Source organism: Phyllobates terribilis, unplaced genomic scaffold (genome assembly GCF_046119375.1).
Source record: "Phyllobates terribilis strain yellow unplaced genomic scaffold, ASM4611937v1 Scaffold_7__3_contigs__length_470593459, whole genome shotgun sequence".
NCBI lineage: Eukaryota > Metazoa > Chordata > Amphibia > Anura > Dendrobatidae > Phyllobates > Phyllobates terribilis.
In genome coordinates, this window is record NW_027362767.1 from 402,897,003 (window position 1) to 402,921,627 (window position 24,625).

Sequence of the window (24,625 nt, forward strand, 5' to 3'; positions counted from 1 at the left end):
CCTACACACCTATCTGCCCATCCATCCATACACATACTAAGCTATCCACTCACCCATCTATCCACATACTAAGCTATCCATCCACCCATCTATCCACCTACTCACCTATCCACCCATCTACCCACCTACTCACTTATCCACCTACTCACCTATTCACCGACAAATCTATCCACCTACTCACCTATTCACCCACCCATCTATCCACCTATCCACCCATCCATCTATCCACCTACTCACCTATCCACCCACCCATCTATCCACCTACTCACCTACCCACCTACCCACCCACTTACCTATCTTCCTACCCACCTACCTACAGTATTCTTTGACTAGGTAATAGATTGCCCAGTTGAGAATAACCCTTTTACTTAGAATTCCTAGTAGTATATATGAAAATGGGTTTTCTAAAGTCCTTTTTAAGAAGTTATCTAAAGGTAGACCACCAATCCAGTAGGTCATTCCATTGTATTGTTTATATCCATTTCCTGAATCATGCACTGTTGTATCTTGTATCGGACCCGTCAGGGTCTATATCGTGGCTTCCATCCATATCTAGCCAATATGATATCTATCATGTCATCCATATGTAGCCAATGTTTCTCCAGACCCACCTGTATCCTAATCACATCATCTTTACCCACAGGACATAATGTGTTCCATATGACAAACTGTGTTTCTCTCTCTCTCTCTCTTTACCTTTTTTCGTTGTTGGGGGGCTTTGGGAGGGGACTGTTGTTATATTTTTGGCACCATCCAATTAATGAGTTTGAAATAATGGTAATCACATTTTCCTTCCTGTTCCCTGACATGGTTGTGCCCCCCTCCTTTTCCTGCCTGCCTCTCTCATTCCCTGACCTCCTTGGTTCCCAGTCATCAACCGTGAACAGGGTAAATGTTCATTTAAACCACGCTCCACCGATGCTTCAACTAATTGCTCATTGTCGTCCTCCTCGCCCCCTCTCCTCCTACTGACTGAACCCAACCTAAAAGAGGAATTTTTCAGCTCATTGATTCTTCACCCATTTTAGCAGGAAATCGATAGAAATATTTTTTATACATGATAGCATTTAATTAATTTAATCCACTGCTCTTCCTATGCTTAGGAGTCCAGTGGGCGGTCCTTTCTGGTGATTGACAGCTGTCAATCACTAAGTAGGACCACCCACCGACTCCTAACTCTTGAATCTATACCACAAAACTATATATCAATCTGCTCAGCTACCTCTGCTCTATTCTATGCTGTAACATGAAAGGTTCCTTTAAGTGGAAGATAATTATTAATTATGATAATTCATACCATAGAGATTAATATTTGGATATGTAACCTTCATATTATGAGTATGTATTGAGACAACAGATAGGGAAGGGTTGAGTCATCCCCGTTTATTCCATCACCACTAATTTCCCTGCACCATGATCCCCTCACTTTCCTTACTAACCAATCACTAACTAAGCCTCATCAGAGAGACCGAATGGCTTCCAGGTCTTAGAAGCCTAGCACATCAGATATGAGAAGGGTTTCTCCATTTTGGAGACCACCATTGCTCAGCTGCAATTGCAAGAGGAACCTGGACTCAAGTGTTTGGTTTCCTCACAGTGCCACCATTGGTGAAATAAGGCATTACACTGTTTATGTGGAAAGCCTACTGTTTTCAATAAAATGCATAGATGCACTTGGTCCTCCTCAAATGTTTTGTAGAGATACCTTAATTAATCATTCTGCTCTTTCTAGCAGATTAGGGTGTTTGGAAATGGATTTTGGAAATTTGGGTTTCGAGGCTTTGCCAAATAGAGAGTCTGCTGTGTCTTTTCCTCTACACATCTTTAGATTCCATCATTTCAGATGTTTACTAGGTAGATATATGGATTATCCAAGTGCATACACGCTATAGAGATTAGCAGCTGTTGTGACCCCCGAGCGAATCCACATTCTTTATAGACATGGTGACCCTACAAGGACACCTCAGCAACCTTCGCAAATGATGATGGAGTCCAAACTATCCCAAATTGCTCATGTCTCCTACCAGTCCTACAAGGAAAATCACTGGTATAGGGCCCTCTTGTCCCAGAATTGGAGGGGTACATTAAACGGATCAGTAGCAGCAGTTGGCAAAATTAGCTTTTTTTTGTTGTTATGTTCTTTTAATGTGGGGCCCTAATAAAAAGGAAAATATTTTAAGATTGCACTGGTGCAATAAATTGTTATTTTTCACATTGGGTTTATGTAAGCACTGTTTTTACCTTGAGGTGGGTACAGTTTTCCAGTACAAGGCTCTGTGAGTTTTATCCAGGGCAGGGTTTTCTGTGAGGTCTCTCGTCTCTTGACCTGGTAAATCTCTAACCGCATGAGCTCTGGATTTGCTGGTTTGTAGTGTATTGAGTTTGGGAAGAAACTAACTTTGACTCCCGGAGTGATTCATATTCGGTCTATAACGCACCTACTATTTTTCGGCATCCTTACTACTATTCTCTACCTCGTTATTGACCTGTCTTTCTTTCCCCTCCATCTTTATGTTCTACTATTCACTATCTTTCACGTTCTATGTTCCTTCTTCTACCGTTATCTCTCCTTATTGTATTCCGTGACTTACTCCCCCGTCTTACTCCTTGTCTGTCTCTATCATTAATAATCTATATCGTTCTCTCTTAAATCACTTGTTCTACTTTTTCACTACTCTTTCTAAACATTTTCCTACTTGGAGTCGTTCCTTCTCCAACTCTAATGATGCTGTTTTTGTGATTGTCGCTGTGTTCAGGAGAAAAAGTAATGGCGGACGACCAGTTCACCCAGGATCTGTTCCGGTTCCTCCAGCTGCTTTGTGAGGGACACAATAATGGTATGAAAGGATCTTGGAAAAAAAATTATCTTTGTGTAATTTGTAAGGAGCTAGACGGTAGACTCACATACGCCAATGTGCTTCATATCAGTCTTCAATGTTATAGGCTTTGGTCTTCTTAGTTGCCATAAATATGTCTTTTCCTTTTTAGCATCTCCTCTCCTAAATTCGTAATTTTCTTTTTTTCCTGCGCCTCTCCGTTTCTGAGATATGGCCTTCTCTTCCTTGTGTGTAAAACTAGTTTTGTTAGCCAAGGGGGTGTGGAACTCAAGAACACGCCCACACAGAACAATTGATGACCACTCCCACTAAGTTACCAAGACATTGTTTACACAACGAGAAAGGGCCATATCTCAGGAATAGAGAAGCTGAGGAACAAAAGAAAAACAACGCCACATTCAGAACAGCGGCATTTATAGCAGATATGTAAAATTATATGTTTATGGCAAGTGACAGGTCGTCTTTTAGTACCCATAGATACTATGCATGGAGTAAGCTTTAGTACAATACTTACAACATACTTGTCAAGGATACACAGCCGGGGGGGGGGGGGTCACGCAGATCCCACCACTGTTACCCCTTTGTCAAGGGAAAGCAACTTCAATCATCAGGACAATTACGCAATTGGCTGACGAGTGATGAACGAGACCGCGGTTGCTTTCACTACTACGCCCGTTATTGGGCAACTCACAGTGAGTGCATGGTATATACACTTCCGATTCCAACACATGGAATATACGTATGTATATGTCCCTCGTACGGTCACTACCAGCTCCGCAATAACAAAAGAACTACTAGCTGCCACCACCAATCGTTTATACAGGCAAATTGGACACCTGTTATAGGTAATGTATGGCTTCAGGGGTGCAGTTTACAGAGCAAGAGGAACAGAGCTATTAAATTTATATATTTAATCCAGAAAGATAGACAGTGTTTATAAAAAATATACAAGATGATACAAAATGGCATCAAACAATACGATATATACAATTACCTAAAATAAGAAGGAATAACGAAAGAAAATTACTAAACCTGGTCACAAAAATGGCTCAGAGCTTAGCGGAAAATGGACAGAACCCCCACAGCGAACTATGTCTTCCAAGGACTAACAAAGGATCCAAACCCAAATACTGCTTTTTATTAGCTCTAAGTTATTCCCACACACCTCCCCTTGATGACCTCATGTGGGGGCTGTTTGTGGGATGTGCTCGGCCCTTCAGAATTTTATGAGATCCCCAATTTACAAGATATATTCACCCCTGGAGATCCCAGGCTGTAGATATTGACCTCATATTTCTTAGCATGATTTTACAGTTACATAAAGATCAAACATGACCTGGTTCGAATCATCTATTGGATCGTTATTAAGTTGAAAGGGTACTAGTGGCCCCATGGCGATGTGAGTGAATGCGTCTCGTTCGTTCCTTCGCTACGACGCCGAAAATCTATATACCATAAATATTAGATTGATACAAACCCCAATATTTACATCTGGACAAGGGAGACACAAAGGCTTGGACACTCTCAGAAAAAAAAACATTTGAACTCAGTATGTTCCTTCCTTGAAGCAAAGGAGCTCCTGCCTTTTGAATATACAAATCTTAGTCTCTATGCCTTTTTCCCACAATAGACCTCTGTAGTAATTATATGTCCATGGTAGGAGGTCTCTGCTTCAAATGTTGTTTTAATTAGTTTCTCTCTCCCTTCCCCAAACGTTCAATGTGAGGCCTACTTCAAAAGGAGTTTGAAGCGTCAGCTCTTTCTCCCTTCTGGAGAGGTCTTATGGAATTTTAGTTTTCTCTATGAGAATAAGGTTCTAAGAAATTTTGATTTCGCAGATTTTCAGAACTACTTACGTACTCAGACTGGCAACACTACCACCATCAACATTATCATCTGCACTGTGGATTATCTTCTGCGCTTACAGGTAATCTCCACGTACAGGAACCACATCCCCTCTAACCTATGAAATGTCTATTTTAATGTAATCTGGTCAATAAACTGAAGTTTAACTTTCTTATTATTTTCTAAAATTCTCACCCCAGGAATCCATCAGTGATTTTTATTGGTATTATTCCGGGAAGGATATTATTGATGACCAAGGCAAGAGGAACTTTTCTAAAGCAATGTCAGTGGCAAAGCAAGTGTTCAACAGCCTAACAGAATACATCCAGGTAAGAGAGAGGATCCTGACTTGTTTGCTTTGACAGAAGGGTCCATTGACGATAAGCCGATCACAAGGTGCCCAGAGTATGGATGGCTTTACGTCATGGGGTGTCCTATGCAACACTGACTATGACACCATCCTTATAACATGCCTTATGCTGCTCAAATAATACACTGATACAACATCTAAAATATTACAATAAAGTGCCCAAATAGCATTATCCAATAAAGAAACTAGGGAATGTAGCTTCATCCAATGCAGCTGTCTTTCCAATAGCTGGGCATCAAGAGTGGGATGGGTTGAACGAGCATCAAGGCTCATAGTGCCCTCTTTAATAGTGTTAAGAGACATGCCAACATTTAACTATAGTCTCCTTAAGAACCTAGCAGCAAGTGCTAAGTTCCCTCACAGGGAATATGAAGGTGCCAACTCAAGTCGATGCAATGTCTATGCAATCCATGGACATGTTGGACATGGACGTGTTGGGTTCTACTGGGTAGAAGCAACTTTTGTGGCTAGCTGGCTTTTTATTAGCTAAAATAATGATATCCTGAACACTAAAAAAAATCTATATCCTAATAATGTTGGTCTAAACCAAACACTTCGAAGGATAAAACTGATTTGTAGACTAAAACTAAAACTTACAATTAAGTAATGTGCATGGTTGCTTACTTCTCAGGGTCCGTGCACTGGTAACCAGCAGAGTCTGGCACACAGTCGTCTGTGGGATGCAGTGGTTGGTTTCCTGCACGTCTTTGCTCACATGATGATGAAATTGGCCCAGGTAAGCCATATTCCTTCTCCACGACTAAAGCCTATCTTCACCAGAATCTCACTATTAGATGACTGCAATCTTTTTATTTCTTTTTTTTCTAAACTTCACATAATTTAATTACAAGGAAAACCAGATATATCCACACAGATTTCATTTACAGTACCAATATGAGTCCTTTCAGTACAAACATATGTTACTAATAATGATTTTTTTTATTACTGCGTTTTTTCGAAATATCAGGGTTTTTTTCCTCATAGTAAAAAAAAAATCAAGCTCCTTTTCAAATGGTTTGGATTTTAGAAAGTCTACAGTTCCTATGCAGAAACGTTTCACCGTGCTGCATGTAGTCTGATTCTTCATTTATGTTCTACCAACCCCTCCTTTGATTGTACGTGGGAAGTCGAACACTTTCTACCCTTGCCCGACTTTCAAAGAAGGGCTAGAAGATAAAAGTGCAATTATGGGAAATGGGCAATAATCCCATGAACATTACTCGTAGTTTCACCAAGTTTAGATCTGAAAAATTATTTCTACTTGTTTCTTCAATAGCATAATGTCTCCATTGCCTGCATAGTTGGTGCCTAGTCTTATGTATTAAGAAGTGCTTTTACCCTAATTTTACACCTAACTGAATTGAGGTTGTTGAGTCCAATAGTAATCTTTAAGAAAATGTCTGATTTGAAGTCCAAAACAAATTTGAACCCATAAAAGCCACCCAAATTTATACCACTTTGAGAACCATACCTTAAGAACCATCACACTCCTTTTTGCTTTCGATACCCATGTGTCTTATGAAACTCAGGCTGTTAGGAGTACTTTTTGAGCGTAAACTCAATGTGTGAACTTTTACTCGTGTAGTAATTTTTGTTTGTATTTGTTTCGTTTTGTAGTTTTTGAGGTGTTTTTTTTATGAGGGTTTCCTAAATTTTCTGCAACAGATGTTGAGGAAGAGTGCGATTGGCTAGTTGGGTTTCAACAAACTTGATCCTTTTGTTCTCTGAGGCAATAAGCCACCTTAGATGCTTTTCACGCTCACTCTCTCAAGAGCACATGCTTGCTCAGTTGATGGCCAGCCTAAGAGAAGTCTTCCTTAGATAGATACTGTATATGTAGTCTGACAACCTAACAGAATCATAAACAAGGATTAGCCATGAGTGTAAGCTGGATGTAGACAATGGATAATTCTCAACATTTTTTTAGTGCGATCCACCAACAATCAAAAAATGACAACCAATTTTATGGTCCCTCAGATATAAAAAGCACCAGAGATATCTGGCAGACATTTATTGACTGTCACTCTTCAAGTCATGCCCGTTTAGCAGGGATAATGGGGTGTGTAATGGAGGAGTCAGGCAATGTAGCCAAAGGCAAAGCATTCGTTTGGTCTCGGGCTATCTTCTGTCTATAGCCAGCTTCACTCACGATCTTCTTCACTAAGTTTCAAGTATAAATAAAATGATGTTTGACATGCAGTTATTTTGAATAATACTTTTATTCTAATATGTAACAGATGCCCCAAAACGGAGGACTACGAGATGGCGTAAGAATTTTTCTCTGTGGCACGGCTGCATTTCCTTAAATTGTCTCAGCTAGACGTGCACCCTAGCCCATTCCGTGTCTGTCGGCCATTCACACTTTTGTCTCTGTATGTCCTTACTGTGTTCAGCCATTCATCTTTGTTTATAATATACGTTCCTGTCAATCCTTCCGACTATTCTTCTCTAGGATAGACCTTTGAGATTATCGAAAAGTTGGGTATATAAGCCTTGAGTTTCTTGGCCAGTAATTGTTGTTTGTGTAATTTCAGAAAAGTACCCTGTAGGACTCCCACCTGCCATTTTAATAGTTTTGTGGGTTTTTTGGTGGACCGTTGAGATAGCCATTTTGTTGACCCAGCTGTTCATCACTTGTCACTTGTCGGTTCCTGATATGTAAGATGTATTCTCAGAAATAACTGATTAACTGAAAACTTTCTAAGGATGACCATTCTAAGCTAACAATATTGCATTGGCGTTTCTGTTTAGATGGCTACAAAATGTTTCACATTTTAGGGAATCTAGATAGCACCATGTTAATTACTAAAGCTATATTCTTCAGTTTTCTAAAAAAAAAATTTCATTTAAATAATTTTCCAAACTATATCCAAGTAGACCTACAATATATCCCTAATATGTGTCCTTGTAAAATCAACCTGCAAATAACCTGAAAGTCACTGGCATAGATATAAAGAAGACCTGTCACTACATCAGAAGTGGCCAGTTTTTGCTCTTATTTTATTTACACTGCCCCACAAAATTTGCCATATGTTTTTAGAAATATGTGTCTTTCAATTTAGTGCTAATTTTTATGGTCTTTATTAAGGGGGTATGGCTCACAGGATACTCTGGGAAGTGTCTTTAGGCTGCTCTTCATAATAACCCTGTGAGCCACGCCCTCTTATTAAAGACCTTAACAGTTTGCTCTAAATAAAAAGGTCCATATCTCTGGAACTATATGGTAGATTTAAAAAAAAAAAATGAAATACTTAGGGGAGCAGTGGGAATAAAAATTAGAGCAAAAAATGACCACTTTGACCTGGTGACCGGTTCTCTTTAACATGCGCTTGTTTATGGGTACTTCATAGTTACTTCTAGTAAGGTATATTGACGATGTTTTTTTTTTATTTTGGGTTATCTTGTAGTTATGTTTATTTTCTAGTCCTCTGTTTCTCACAGGATTTTTTTAACTTCTCTATGTTTCTCTCTTTAGTCTCTTATCTTCTGTTTCTTCCTCTAGTTATCCCTATTGTACCCATATTTCCCCTTTGTTTTGCCAGCAGCCATGTGACAGTTTAGAACTGTGTGGGCCAAGCCCGCTTTCTATGGGGTGGTCTCATTGCTTTCCTTGTGAACTGCCGCCTCTTGACATTTTGTTGGTAGTGGGGGGGACGAAGGAAGAGGAGAGAGCGTATCCAAGTAATGTCACTAGCTGTGATGCCTTGAATAGAACTATTGTCAACACATCAGTTTTGGGGATTAGAACTCAATGTATGGGGCATCCACCCCAACCACTCTAGTACATGTCCTTTGCTTTAAGCTATTCCACCATTTATACTAGGTCACTCTTTGATTCACATATGCATCGACATACAAGATTAGCGAGCATGTAGCCAGTCACAAATAAACACATATAAACACTTTATACATGTGTGTCAAGCACCCTAGGAACACATAGCTCCCTCATATCAATAGCCACTGGATACCACATCTCTCCCTCCTTCTCCTCCCCTCACTTGTCTGTCTGTTTCACGCAGCATTTTATTTTTTTACTGTAGTACAATGTCTGGGGTGGAGAGGGAGGGAAAGCCGGGACATGTTAAACTGCATTTTCTACCCTTCGTCCTTAACCTTTCCATTGCTGGTGTGAATTACGTCTCATCCTCCTGCAACTCATAGTTCCTAATGGTGGCGAATTCTAAACTATTTATCCAACTTAGATAAAAAAAAACAAATTTTACTTAATGGTCAAAACTTTTCCTATAAATCAGAAACCAGGTATTGTATGGAGGTTCTTTAGTATTGCGGGTGGAACTGCTAATTGGCTGATTACACAATGAGTTTAGAAAATACCTGTATTAGTATTTTCCTTACCACTTAGGCCCCATGCTCACAAGTGGCTCCAATGAAACTAAAAATGCTTATATTAATAAAATGGTTATGTATATTGTGCACATTGTTATCTAACCTATGGAAAAGGGTTTTGAAAAAAATAGAACTTTTTTGTAACCGTACACAACCCCTTTTACTGTATCGATTCTCAACAAGCATAAAAAAACAAGGTCTCCATCTTCACGTTGAGTACAAATGAAATAGGTGACTTACTAATGCCATATTAACACTGACTCTTCAGTATATGCCCTTCAGTTACGATACCTACCCAGTTATTGAGAGATGAAAGGTGATATTCTCATATACGAGGGTATTTTAGCCACTTGCACTTAAACAGCCTGTTTTTATTGCATTGCAAACAAGGATCATTTTTGGAGTCGCTTCTACCCAGAGGTAAGATGGAAAAATTTGACCCTATGTTGCTTTCAACTTGTCTACCGGCACAGCTAATATATTAATATTGTATATGACTTGAGCCATTGATTTTCACAGCTTTGCAAATCACTTAGTAAGTTCAGTCTATTCATGACCTCCAATCTGTTTCCAAACCTCGATTGAGCAGGTAAATGGACCATGGATGGAGTAAACCAGTTCCACGGTAAAGGGAGTTGCTTTTTTAAGCCTGATTCCGAACACTACCCCAAAAATGTTAGGAGGATAACAGTGAAAATCTTGCTTGTATCCCATGGGTCAGCATTGCTTTCTTTTAGTAATCCCTACACCTGTCATTGCATCTAACCTCAATCATCATCGGTTTGGTGACATGGAGACATCGTTGACCTAGTTTAGGCTACATGGTACTACTGTATTTTAGAGAAGAAATTTAGAAGGTTTTTGACGATGAACATTTTATCTTTCAATAAGTGACACAAGTCATGTAATTTGGAAAGAACTAGAATCCCTTGAGTTGTACTTTTTATTTTCTAGGACTCTAGCCAGATTGGACTTCTGAAGGAACTGCTTGACCTTCAAAAAGACATGGTGGTCATGCTGCTCTCTCTACTCGAAGGTAAAATATATAGGGAAAGTTTTATACTGTACATGGTATCAAATATACGCTGAATGTTCCATTAAAGTGAAGTAGCATTGATGATTATGGAAATTGGACATCAATGGTGATAGAAATTCCAAATAATGGTCTAGATAGTGTTCAAAATTGAATGTTAGAAAAACCCTGTGGGGTTGATTATCTCACGTCGTCTCAGTCCATGAAATGTCAGTCTCTTAACGTCAGAAATCTGGCACACAGAAAAACACGATCAATAAAAATTCATGAGAAGGATAACGAATGAAAGCAAAAGATGAATCTTCAGGACTTTTGTATAATTGACAAATGGACCAAGAATGTGCCATAAAGTCGTGTGGTGAACACTCCTGCTGTACCATATTTTGGCCTAGGCACCTGATGTTGTACACCTAGTGCGGCGCATTGTTGGGGGTGGCACATGCGGGTAGTGAGTAAAACTTCAATAACTCACCCCTCTTTCCCCTTCTGTTCCAAGCATTAAATCGCACATAACATAACATCTCTGAGAATGCTTTTTACTTTTTAGAATTACTACTGTTTTTAAGATAAAACGATATACAGTCCATCCAATATGTTATACAAAATACTCATGAAAAAATTGTTAGATTTGATAGTGGTTTTTGTTTTTTTTCTATCTGGGAGGAAATCTCCAAAAACTTCATTCTTTAACACTTGAAATTTCTTAAAGGGTTCTCCACTTTAGAAAGTCCTTTTTTTGGTAGAAAGGTCTTTCAAAAATAAGTTGATTACAGAGTAACCCAGTGATCGGTAAGGTGGAACCTGACAGTAAGTTTTCACTTTTCCTGCAGTGCCACCATAGGAGAAATGAGGCATTACATGGTTCCAACTAAAATAAATGAGTTGTCCATGTGATGCACTTACAGGCTGGGTCCTTCAGGAAGAGAGATCCTGTCTATAGATATTCATGCTCCAGATAATTTAAGACCCCAAATAAGGGTATGCCCCAATAGGGTGTTAACAAATAAAGTTTCCAGTCAATACAATTATGGCAAACTGCTCACTGATTGGTTAACTTACAATTGGTTTATTTCTAGTTATAAAACAATGAATGATATTTAATGCAATATACCAAACAATGACTGTGTCTATATTATCCTCTTCAGGTAATGTGGTAAATGGGACAATTGCTCGTCAGATGGTGGACATGCTGGTAGAATCTTCTAGCAACGTGGAAATGATACTCAAGTTCTTCGACATGTTCTTGAAGCTCAAAGATATTGTAGCTTCTGATGCTTTCAGGTAAGTATTGATGATTAAAAAAATCTACACAATTAAAGGGATTGTGCAGCTGTCTTATTAGGACATATGAGCATCATGGGGATCCAATGCTCAGAACACCATTCTGAGAGCGCAAGCAGATAGACACACCCCCTTCTATTTGACAAAAGCCAACCATTTATTGCATGGACTTCTGAAAGGCACATTACATACCCTTAAGGCGTCCATAAAAGAAATGGAAATATTGGCAAGAATGATGTGAGTTGTTCTTGTATTGCAGAGATTATGTCACCGATCCTCGGGGTCTCATATCTAAAAAAGATTTCCAAAAGGCAATGGATAGCCAGAAGCAATATACAACATCCGAGATCCAGTTTCTACTTTCATGCTCGGAGGCTGATGAAAATGAAATGATCAACTTTGAAGAATTTGCCGACCGCTTCCAGGAACCTGCTAAGGATATTGGTTTCAATGTGGCAGTATTACTAACTAACCTGTCAGAGCATGTTCCTCATGACACGAGGTTGCAGAACTTTTTGGAGTTGGCTGATTGCATTATCAACTACTTCAAGCCATATCTTGGCAAAATTGAGATTATGGGAGCAGGCAAAAAAATAGAGCGTATCTACTTTGAGATTAGCGAGACCAACAAAACACAATGGGAAATGCCGCAGGTCAAAGAGTCTAAGCGGCAATTCATCTTTGATGTGGTCAATGAAGGAGGAGAGTCAGAGAAAATGGAGCTCTTTGTCAACTTTTGTGAAGACACAATTTTTGAGATGCAGATTGCTTCACAAATCTCAGAGCCAGAAGAAGAAAAGGTAGAAGATGATGATGATGATGGTGGAGGAGGATCTGGTGAAGGTGAGGATGCAGAGAATGGGTCTGATCCACCTGAAGCTACTTCAGCTTTTGGAGATTTTATGAACAATGTAATAAATTTCTTCAAAATGTTTACCTACAAGAATCTTAGAAGACAGTATCGAAAGGTAAGTACTTTTGGCACTATAGCGTGTATATATTGTTCTGTACGTAAAAGCCTCATACAGCCCTTCTCGAGACACCAGGGAGCCACATCACCAGCCTTTTCTATGTTTAAAATATATACTGTCGCTATTATAACCAGCTGTACCCTAGGCTTGTCATAAATCAGTCACTTGCCTTCTAATGATTGAGATGACTCTGCTGATAGTGACTCAGTCTAACTAACAAAGTAGCACTCTGTAACGTTAAGTATGCGAACATGAAATATATGAAATATGAATAGCATTATAAGGCGTTTCTCAAAATACCAGGACCCTATCAATGTGAATTCCTCTCTAAGAGACATTCGTCTGCTTATGTGTGGGATAATAAGATCCTGCTGTAATTAAAATTGCCTGTGGCCTAGAGGCGGAGTGCTCAGTCAAAGCTTATACATAGAAACAGAAAAAACTGACCGGCACTTCCAAAACAGATGCTTACTAGGAGCAGCCATCTCCCTATACAACTAACAAACAAAGCAGCACTCTGTAACACGAAGTATGTGAGCATGAAATATATTAAATATGAATAGCATTACTGCTGTATAAAATAGAAATAAATGAGAAATCTTAGCGCATAAATTGGCCAATTCATGTGTACCTGGTAGCCGCAATAAGGCGTTTCTCAGTCTATGCAGCAAACAAAAAGCAAGCTAGTAAAAAAAAAATAATGTCCTTCTATTGTGGGGAAGTTTTAGAATATGTAGATCAAAGAAATAAAGAATTTATTGGTTGGTTTACAAGGTTGTGTCTCCCTTTTTTTTACAAGATCAAGAAGATGACAATAAAGGAAATAGTGATGGCCATTATCTCATTCCTGTGGACCTTATTCATTGGAACGCTTCACTTCATCTACAGTATCTGCAAGGGCATATTCTTCTTAATATGGCACACATTGTTTGGAGGTAGTCTTGTAGAAGGTGCTCAGAAACTAACTGTAACTGAAATTCTGGCCAGTATGCCGGATCCCACTCAGGATGAAGTTCATGGAGACGGACTTCCAGCAGTGATCAGTGATGACTTACCTGAGTCTGGAGACGCAACAGACTTTGTGGATTCTGGGAAAGAAGAAGTACAAGAGGAAGGTGCAGAAATGTTTGGACTTGATCTTAAAAAGGATGGCGGACACTACAGAGCCAGTGCTCCCGATGCTCCTGGTGGTTTAGGCGATATGGGTGACACCACACCAGTTGAACCACCGACGCCTGAAGGATCTCCCATTTTGAGGAGGAAGTTTGATGTAAGTAAAATTGCTCCAGGAATTAGGCCCAAGTGTTCAATGGTTTAACGACATCCATAACAACACTGACCAATGCTATTATTTCTAGTCGGAAGACGCACCCATCCATTTGGATGGTGCCCCAGAACAACAGCCAGTGGAAGAAGAACCTGTACCAGAGCCAGAACCAGAGCCAGAACCAGAAGAGGAAAAAGCAGAGTTAGTATCAGAATCCAGAAATTCTGTTGGCCTTACATAAGAAATAGTAACTGGTTGATTTTAGCATCTTTTTGATTTGATCCCACACATAATTGCATGCTTTATATTTCCATTGGCTACTAACAGCTCAGAGAATGGAGAGAAAGGTGAAGTTGTAGAAGAAGAAGCAGCAGCTCCTGCCCCCGAGGAACCCGAAGAACCAGAGGTCGTTACTACACCAAAGAAGGCAGCACCTAAGGAAAAGAAAGGCGAAGCTTCAGAAGGAGGATTTGAGTTTTGGAATGAGTTGGATATCCAGAGAATAAAATTCATGGTTAGTGACGTTCCTCCTAACATGGCACTCAGAATAAATTGCTGGATTGATTACCCATGTTATTATAGCTTCCAATAATGGCACCCAAATCACTTTCAAACTCATTTACAGAATTCAAGGTAACATGTCATCAGACAATTACCTATTTTTTAAATAATTTTGTGTTACATTTTCAATTTTGATTTTATTTTAATTTTTCATATAATTATTAACAGTATGTTAAAAAAAATCTTGCAATTTTCATACTTGTACCTAGACTTAATATTAGACTCCTACTTCCTGAGGGGCACATGAACATTAGCAGCAATAGACTAACTCAAACCATACAGAATTTTTTTAACTATTTAATGATTGTGTTTTCATCATGACAAAGGTCATTGTTAAGGTAGGGGGAGGAAGTGAGTTGTGACATCACCTAATGTGAATGATGGATCCTGTTATCTACTGTATATAGAGGTGTCATCAGTCATTGCATTGTGCAGGAGGAGGAGGAGGTGAGCTGTGACATCACCTATTGTGAATGGTGGATCCTCTTATCTACTATATACAAAGGTGTTGTCACAGCTCACCTCCTCTTTCTCTTGTACATTGATATCACTTATTATAAATGGTAGATCCTGCATACCTGATGATACTGTATAACCTATCACTGTCACTTTCTGATGACACATTCTCTTTTACGATTACAACATTCATTTTTAAGCTGTTCCTTGATATTTTTCCCTTGGTAGCAGCTTCCTGACAATGTCTAATTAATTTCTGCTCATCATCCGATAATATTTTTGTCTTTTACAGAATTATCTGTCCAGAAATTTCTACAACCTTCGGTTCTTGGCGCTGTTTTTGGCCTTTGCTATCAATTTTATTCTGCTGTTCTACAAGGCAAGTTCAGTAAACATTAGTGACATAATATAATGCTTACTTCTCAAAGGATTGGGTGTCGCAAATAATTTTTCTTTGCACATCTGTTTTACTAGTGAAATTTTACATCCATACATGCCACACCAATACAAGAACCCTGTTGCATTTACTGGCTTTTTGGTTGTGTACTTATCTAGCATTTCTTATGTTGTCAGTTTTTGGAACAAGGTAGAGTTCTGTCAAAGAGATACAGTGGGGAAAAAAAGTATTTAGTCAGCCACCAATTGTGCAAGTTCTCCCACTTAAAAAGATGAGAGAGGCCTGTAATTGACATCATAGGTCGACCTCAACTATGAGAGACAAAATGAGAAAACAAATCCTGAAAATCACATTGTCTGATTTGGAAAGAAATTTTTTTCAAATTTTGGTGGAAAATAAGTATTTGGTCAATTACAAAAGTTCATCTCAATACTTTGTTATATATCCTTTGTTGGCAATGACAGAGGTCAAATGTTTTCTGTAAGTCTTCACAAGGTTGGCACACACTGATGCTGGTATGTTGGCCCATTCCTCCATGCAGATCTCCTCTAGAGCAGTGATGTTTCGGGGCTGTCGCTGGGCAACACGGACTTTCAACTCCCTCCAAAGGTTTTTTATAGGGTTTAGATCTGGAGACTGGCTAGGCCACTGCAGGACCTTGAAATGCTTCTTACGGAGCCACTCCTTCATTGCCCTGGGGTGTGCTTGGGATCATTGTCATGCTAAAAGACCCAGCCATGTTTCATCTTCAATGTCCTTGCTGATAGAAGGAGGTTTGCACTCAAAATCTCACGATACATGGCCCCATTCATTCTTTCATGTACACGGATCAGTCGTCCTGGTCCCTTGGCAGAAAAACAGCCCCAAAGCATGATATTGCCACCCCCATGCTTCACAGTAGGTATGGTGTTCTTTGGATGCAACTCAGCATTCTTTCTCCTCCAAACACGACGAGTTGTGTTTCTACCAAACAGTTCTACTTTGGTTTCATCTGACCATATGACATTCTCCCAATACTCTTCTGGATCATCCAAATGCTCTCTAGCAATCTTCAGACAGGCCCAGACATGTAATGGCTTAAGCAGGGGGACACATCTGGCACTGCAGGATCTGAGTCCCTGGCAGCGTAGTGTGTTACTGATGGTAGCCTGTGTAACGTTGGTCCCAGCTCTCTGCAGGTCATTCACTAGGTCCCCCCGTGTGGTTCTGGGATTTTTGCTCACCGTTCTTGAGATCATTTTGACCCCACGAGGTGAGATCTTGTGTGGAGCCCCAGATCGAGGGAGATTATCAGTGGTCTTGTATGTCTTCCATTTTCTAATTATTGCTCCCACAGTTGATTTCTTCACACCAAGCTACTTGCCTATTGCAGATTCAGTCTTCCCAGCCTGGTGCAGGGCTACAATTTTGTTTCTGGTGTCCTTCAACAGCTCTTTGGTCTTCACCATAGTGGAGTTTGGAGTGTGACTGTTCGAGGTTGTGGACAGGTGTCTTTTATACTGATAACAAGTTCAAACAGGTGCCAGTACTACAGGTAATGAGTGGAGGACAGAGGAGCCTCTAAAAAAAGGAGTTACGGGTCTGTGAGAGACAGAACTGTTTATCTCTTCCATAATAACTCTGCTTTCCATCACCTGTCTTATCTATTGCATTATTTCGGTGTCTTATTGTGTATAAATATGTGACTCTTCAGATTTTGTGGTATACTATGCCTGATGAAGAGACCTGCGTAGTCTCGAAAGCTTGCAATTTGTTACCATCTTTTCAGTTAGCCATTAAAGGGTATCAACCACTGAGGACTCTCAAAAGGATGTCAAAAATTAATATTAGAGTTGTGTGAAATGGTACAACTCTATAATTAGAGTTGTTATGGCATGGTAAAAGAAGAACTGATAATTGCATTGGATAGGATAGTGTAAAAATAAACAACTAAAACTACTACTAGCGTCAGCTGTCTGGGCGTTAGTACTACCAAGCTTAGGCCACAATTGGCCTCCAGCAAGCATATAGGAGGGAGGAAGTGGATATGTCACATTAATCATTTGTCACAGCAGAACAATGTTACCTCTAGCAGCAACACCATGAGTTTGATTCAATATTCTGCACTGAACAGTCTATCTAATCACAAATGACTAAAAAATGGTCCAAAAATTATCCTGCATACAACCTGTGACGTCTTAGTACGTCACAGGCTACCTCCCCCGGTTCAGTGAGGGCTCCGGCGGTGAGCCCGCACTGAACCGAGCACATGTCAGCTGATTATTACAGCTGACATGTGCCCGCAACAGCCGCGGGTGGAATCGTGATCCACCCGCGGCTGTTAGCATGTTAAATGCCGCTGTCAATCTCCAACAGCGGCATTTAACGCGCGCTTCCGGGAAGAGCGTCCTAAGCCCCGCCCATCGGCGACCCCCGTCACGTGATCGTGGGTCACCGATGGGTGGGCTTGACAACTCAGGGTCTGCAGCAGACGCCTGCGGTTGTCATGAGCTGTTCGCTATGAGCGCCACCTAGTGGTCGGCGCTCATAGCACAGGACCATTTCTGCTGCATACAGGGGATCTGCTGATCCCCTGTATGTTGCAGAGGCGATCGGACAGTTGCTGCTTCTAGTCTCCTATGGAGACTATAGAAGCATGCAAAAAGTGAAAAAAAAAAGTTTTTAAAAATATAAAAAAAAATTAAAAAATATAAAAGTTTAAATCACCCTCCTTTCGCCCCATTCAAAATAAAATATATAAAAAAAAAAACCCTACCTACACATATTTGGTATCGCCGCATTCAGAATCGCCCGATCTATCAATATAAAAAAATAATTAATCTGAACGGTAAACGGCGTAACGAGAAAAAAATTCTAAACGCCAGAATTACGTTTTTTGGTCACCGCAAAATTGCAATAAAATACAATAACGGGCAATCAAAACATCGGATCTACCCAAAATGTTATCAATAAAAACGGCAGCCCGGCGCGCAAAAAATAAGCTCTCACCCGGACCCAGATCCCGAAAAATGGAGACGCTACAGGTCTTAGAAAATGGCGCTATTTATTTATTTTTTTACCAAATTTTGGAATTTTTTTTCACCACTTAAATAAAAAAGAACCTATATATGTTTGGTGCCTACAAACTCATAATGACCTGGAGAATAAGAATGGCAGGTTAGTTTAAGCATTCGGTGAACGTGGTAAAAAAAATAAATAAAAAAACAACTGTGGTATTGCACTTTTTTTGCAATTTCACCGCACTTGGAATTTTTTTCCCGTTTTTCCATACACGATATGGTAAAACTAGTAATGGCGTTGAAAAGTACAACTCGTCCCGCAAAAAATAAGCCCTCACATGGCCATATTGACCAAAAACTAAAAACGCTATGGCTCTGGGAACAAGGGGAGCAAAAAACGAAAATGCAAAAACGACAAATCCCAAGGTTGCGAAAGGGTTAAAAAACGTGAAAAGTTAGTCAGTTTGCTGTGTTATTAAACTGTGCTGTTGGTTACTACGAGGTTTATTTGAGATTGCTAAGGTTGTGTTTCTGTTAAAAAGGTTGAAAAGGGGTTCAATACAGTCCTATGGGACCTCAGAGTGTTACACGCTTTTTCAGCTTTTTAGGACAATTGAAGGCAATGCAGAGTTGCAATTCATGGAGATTTGATTTGTCGTGAATCTATTTTTTTGGGTGAATTCAAATTTCGAAAGATTTGATCATCTTTAACATTGACCTTTGCAGGTATCTGATTCCCCACAAGGTGAAGATGATTTTGAAGGTTCTGGTTTAGAGGAAGATCTAGGCATACTGGATGAGGGAAGCGGTGAGGAGGAGGATGAAGAAGACAGTGTGGTATATTTCTTCTTGGAGGAAAGTACGGGTTATATGCAGCCGACATTGTATTTGTTTTCTGTAGTCCACTCCCTCATCGCCTTCCTTTGTATCATTGGCTACAACTGTCTAAAGGTGAGGTTTCTGTCTCAAAAGACCATAGCAGTCTAAGTTTTATTTTCGACAGTAGACTAGATGATATACACTTGGTTCCTGAAATATGGCTTTTCTGTTCATTAGATACCACTGGTCATTTTCAAACGAGAGAAAGAATTGGCCCGTAAATTGGAATTTGATGGCGTTTATATCACAGAGCAGCCAGAGGACGATGACATAAAAGGGCAGTGGGATCGTCTGGTCCTAAATACTCCGTAAGTTCCCAAAGTTGGAGAAAAGGGAATCAAGTTTTCACAAATAGACTGAACAAATCCTGAAGTTTGCTGACCCCCTTTATCACCTTATCTACCTTTTGCAGATCATTTCCAAGCAATTACTGGGACAAGTTTGTAAAGCGAAAGGTAATAGCTTGAAATTAGAGAAGAGCCAATCAAATTTGTGTCGAATGTTTAGGAATTTGCTCAACCCAAGGGAAACCACTGCCATTTTACATATTGCAAAAAGATTGCATAAGCCAGTGGAGAACCACGTGATCTTGAACGGGCTTCCCCATAATGCTTTGCAGCTATCTCATCACATGGTATAGCACAACCAATTAAGAGGGACTATTGTAGCCTGTATAAAAGCCGAAGCAGGGAATGCAGCAGCTATTTTGGACTGAATCTGGAAAGTGAGAGGATGTCACAGCCTAAAAATATTAATAAGGAGAGAAAATGATAAAACACCGAAGAAACCGTACAGATAGTGTGTGACAGCACAACAGTAAAGATGATTAGTGTGTGAAGAAAAGACAATAAATACCGATTTAATTGATAGAGAGATAGGAATGACAGATTATTTTACACCTATTTCAGGGCAATTAAAGGATTTGGAGTAATATAATTCACTTATCTACCTGAGATGCATCAACATAGTCGCTACTTGTCTCTATCTTAGTCTTATGCTTAGTAAACTCTTCTCATCTTCCAGGTACTGGACAAATACGGAGACATCTATGGCCGTGAGAGAATTGCAGAACTGCTGGGAATGGATCTGGCCAGTCTGGAAATTAGCTCTCAAAATGGGAAGAAACCAGCGCCGGATAAATCTGTCCTAGCATGGTGGGTGCATAATGTCCATGTCTGCCTATTATCCTGTCTTCACCACCCTCGCTTCCTTCTGACCAAAATCCCCATAGACATGTATTTTTGGCTTGAACAAACTTGCCATTGTCCTGAATGGGGAGATTGGAGTAAGCTGGGCACCTTAGGTATTGACTTATCTTCTCTGAGATAAAATTATTGGGTGTGTTGAAATCGATCTGCCCAATTTTTCTCTCTCCAACATCTGCCACCGAGAAGAGTCTGAAGGACCTCATACACCAGAATTGATAGGTTCAGCTGACAATAACCTAATGTGTTTGTCCAGCCTTATATGTAGTGCAGAACCATAATGGCCTCCACTAGGCATAACTCTATATATCAGTTTTTCCAGGAGTGTTCCTTTAATAAGTAAATATTTCTTTAATGAACTATGCACCATATTATTTTACTTACGTCTTTATAGTAAACTATATTTTTAAAATACTTTTGACATATCAAAGTGTTTTGGTGGTTTGGCGGAGATCTGGATACTAAGTCTCCCAAAATTACAATCACACAATTTACTGATGATTGATGGACCAGGCAACAGCTGCTTTTACAGGCCGATTGGACACCCATTTCTGGTAATGTATGGCCTCGTGAGGGTACAGGGATGTAGTTTATAGAGCAAGAGGAACGAAGATATTAAATTTTATATATTCAATCCCAAAAATTAGACAGTGTTTATAAAAATATACAAATGATGTTACAAAGGGGACAAGACAATACAGTGTATACAATCACGTAAAAAATAAAAAGGGGTAAACTAAAGTAAATTACTAGACCTGATGTCACAGAAATGGCTCACATCTTTGTGGAGGGGAGCCCTCCGATTTGAAAATGGTGCAGTCCTACAGCGAGCGGTATCTTCCAGCACTGAACAATGGTAATAATTCAGAATCTGCTTTCACTAGGTACAAGCCACTCTCTTGGTGATCTCAGTTGGGGGCTGGTATATGGGATGCGACTCAGGTACCAAAAATAATGAGATCCCCGATCTTAAGGATATCTGTCTCCTGGAGGTCCCAGGTGGGAGATATTAATGCCATATTTCCTATCATGATTTTAGCATTCTATAGATAGGAGACATGGCATATCCAACTTTGTCCACCTAGCCTGTATTAATTTGGGGCTGATCGGCAGGCCGCACCGCAATGCATTGCATTTGTCCTGGGGCCATGATGCTAAAAATATTTTCCCATAAGTACAGGACCTACGCCTGTCACAAAGCCCCCAATATTTATAACTGGTATCTGGTTCCAAAGAGTCTGCTTGTAGTTCTTTTGACGACAGGAAGACATATCACTATACAAGCCTGTTATTTACTCTATATGCACAGTCTACACTGACCACTCCACAAGAGATGGCTACCTCACAGCGGGGGGGTCGAAGCACAAAGGGTTGGAATAAAGTGTTAGCTCTTATTCATCTACAATTTAGAATGAAGCCCTTCTTCTATGCTCAATATGTGGGTGACTGACTTTTTAATTGTCATACACATCTCATTACTATTAGACCTTGCTGTTTCCTTTCTGCAGGATCACCTCCATTGACCTAAAGTACCAGGTCTGGAAGTTTGGAGTGGTCTTCACAGATAACGTGAGTACTATTTCCAGATTAGACTTGTATAACTGTCCTTTTAACAACAAGATGGAGAAATATGTCTTTGTTTTAAATTTCCCATTCTGAATGAATCCATTTTGGGCTTTAAGTAAAAAAATAGTTAAAATACAAGCTACAATGGTGTTTTTCTAAAAAGATAAATAAATCAAAATTGAAACTAACCTTAGGATCTGTATGTTTCTCTCCATGGCCTCCACTTTCCTGCAGACATGAAGCACATGACCTCTTTCTTCACATTTGGTGGGGTTCCTATTAATTGGACTCTTACAATGAAACATTTATGGTAGAATCTGCTAACCTGTAAATGTGCATAGTAGAAAACCCCCTTTACTTTCTTCTTAATGCTTCCAGAATGTTGTATTGCATGAAAAAAAAGTGATGTTCCCTTGTTTTCTCTTTTCCATCATTAGTCTTTCCTATACTTGGTCTGGTATTTTATTATGTCCCTTCTCGGACACTATAATAACTTCTTCTACGCGGCTCATCTTCTGGATATCGCTATGGGAGTGAAGACCTTACGTACGATTTTATCATCCGTCACTCACAACGGCAAACAGGTCTGAGGATAAATTATTGACTTACGTAGCAGATAGAACAACTCTTCTGCAAATCTTTTTTTGTGCATTTTCTTTTTATTTAACCTCTTTTTTTTTTTTACTTTCCCGGCAGCTCATGATGACAGTGGGTCTCCTGGCTGTAGTTGTCTATCTCTATACAGTGGTTGCCTTCAACTTTTTCCGTAAATTCTATAACAAGAGTGAGGATGAAGATGAACCGGACATGAAGTGTGATGATATGATGACTGTGAGTTCCCTATATGTATATACAGAAGAAAGTTCCTAGTTCATGACTTTGCTCTTTGAGCTATACTATATTTCAAGTGGGTGTCATGGTGGGCAAAATTAGATGCCTTCTCAGATATGTCAACCCATCGTATATAGGATAAGACCATGTGTGTAACCAAATCCCGCAACTAGCCAGTTTTTTGCAAGATTGTTCCAGGAAATGGACCACAAAGTGGGTGACACTAATGCAAATTTGCATGAAAATGATTGTTTCTGGGATGTTTTGGGGGTGTTTCCTAGTGAATTAATGATGGGGCTTTAAAGTGTGCCATGACTAATGGGGAAGTAGTTATGTGTAAAATACCTGATGGCACATTGAGTCTCTATGGTTGTGTAACTTTTAGGCACTCTATGGGCCACCCTACGGTGCCACCAAATGGTATCATATTAATTTTAGAAGTATTTTATATTTATAGCCACACTTGCCACTTTATAAAATGATTTTCCAGGAGGAAAGTGACTGTAACACCAACATTTTCCCATATGGCCATGTCCCCTTTTCAGGCACCACTACACCTTTCCCACACCCCCTGAATGTGTATTTGGCCTGAATGTTTCTGAACCTGGATCATCAGATGGTTTTAGGATGCTTTGACAGTGCCAGCGAAATTGGCCAACTCTTCCAAGAGTCCAGGAGATCTCCTCTTTTTCTAGGTGCTTCCTGGATGTTCTTGGAGAGTCGTCACCAAAGACAATAACAGCCAGACATTTACACCCTTCAATCAGCCAAGCGTAAGTTTATTTCTTACCTGTCCTAACACACAATTCTTTGTACTTTCCTCCTCACAGTGTTACCTCTTCCATATGTATGTTGGGGTACGAGCTGGTGGAGGTATCGGGGATGAGATTGAAGACCCTGCAGGAGACGAGTATGAACTTTACCGCGTGGTCTTTGACATCACGTTCTTCTTCTTTGTTATTGTCATCCTCCTGGCCATCATTCAGGGTAGGTTACTCTTCCATTGCCTCCTTCCAATGACCAATCTCTTGGCTTAAGCAAATGGTCATCAAATATAATGAGTAATATATGTTCTCCTCCATCAGGTCTGATCATTGATGCATTTGGAGAGCTGAGAGACCAACAAGAACAAGTGAAGGAAGATATGGAGGTGACACTATATTTTATTTATTTTTTTACTGTTTTCCTACATTGACATTCTCGTTATTTATTTTTCTTAGCTAATCCAATTCTCTTTCCATTAGATTTCATCTTCCAGACATTTATCATCTCATCTCTCATCTGTTGTACTTTGCAACCTTTCTGGAAATGTAGTCTTATTAATTATCATTTGTTTTTCTATTCTGTCTCTAGACCAAATGCTTCATCTGTGGCATTGGCAGTGATTACTTTGATACGACGCCGCACGGCTTCGAGACGCACACGCTAGAAGAACATAACTTGGCCAATTATATGTGAGTCTTGGGGACGGTGGCGGCTGAGAGAACAATGAAATTATGAGTTTTAGTATTGTGGTCTGACTTCTTCTGTGATCTCTGCTATAGGTTCTTCTTGATGTATCTCATTAACAAGGATGACACAGAACACACTGGGCAGGTGAGCTTCTCGCCACCATTTCTCACTTTAATGATTTGCATCGCCTATTCTATGGACGGGTGATAAGTATTATTTAAGGGGCCATGTCAAACCCTCTTAATTACTGATCATACCATACAACTGGTGATTGTGGTGCTTGGTATTGCAGATTTCTGGGAATTAAACTAAGCTTCAATATCAGACA

The 24,625-nt window shown here is 39.7% G+C and overlaps 1 protein-coding gene across 13 annotated transcripts in view; it reads left to right on the forward strand.

Moving 5' to 3' along the window:
• RYR1 (ryanodine receptor 1) overlaps positions 1-24,625 on the forward strand; it is a 184,423-nt gene that overhangs the window by 157,361 nt on the left and 2,437 nt on the right. For 4 of the 13 annotated variants that reach the window (XM_073641642.1, XM_073641643.1, XM_073641645.1 and 1 more), the window contains 23 exons: positions 871-888; positions 2,757-2,837; positions 4,676-4,764; positions 4,883-5,011; positions 5,684-5,788; positions 10,354-10,435; positions 11,578-11,713; positions 11,973-12,681; positions 13,484-13,954; positions 14,043-14,152; positions 14,279-14,465; positions 15,261-15,347; positions 19,091-19,315; positions 19,421-19,551; positions 19,656-19,698; positions 20,267-20,397; positions 21,957-22,017; positions 22,452-22,598; positions 22,711-22,845; positions 23,676-23,832; positions 23,931-23,995; positions 24,199-24,299; positions 24,390-24,441. In XM_073641642.1, coding sequence (XP_073497743.1) covers positions 871-888; positions 2,757-2,837; positions 4,676-4,764; positions 4,883-5,011; positions 5,684-5,788; positions 10,354-10,435; positions 11,578-11,713; positions 11,973-12,681; positions 13,484-13,954; positions 14,043-14,152; positions 14,279-14,465; positions 15,261-15,347; positions 19,091-19,315; positions 19,421-19,551; positions 19,656-19,698; positions 20,267-20,397; positions 21,957-22,017; positions 22,452-22,598; positions 22,711-22,845; positions 23,676-23,832; positions 23,931-23,995; positions 24,199-24,299; positions 24,390-24,441 — 3,452 coding nt within the window. Of the gene's footprint in view, positions 1-870; positions 889-2,756; positions 2,838-4,675; positions 4,765-4,882; positions 5,012-5,683; positions 5,789-7,289; positions 7,320-9,789; positions 9,820-10,353; positions 10,436-11,577; positions 11,714-11,972; positions 12,682-13,483; positions 13,955-14,042; positions 14,153-14,278; positions 14,466-15,260; positions 15,348-19,090; positions 19,316-19,420; positions 19,552-19,655; positions 19,699-20,266; positions 20,398-21,956; positions 22,018-22,451; positions 22,599-22,710; positions 22,846-23,675; positions 23,833-23,930; positions 23,996-24,198; positions 24,300-24,389; positions 24,442-24,625 lie in introns of all 13 variants that reach the window. The other 9 variants (XM_073641635.1, XM_073641636.1, XM_073641638.1 and 6 more) reach the window with 4 other exon arrangements.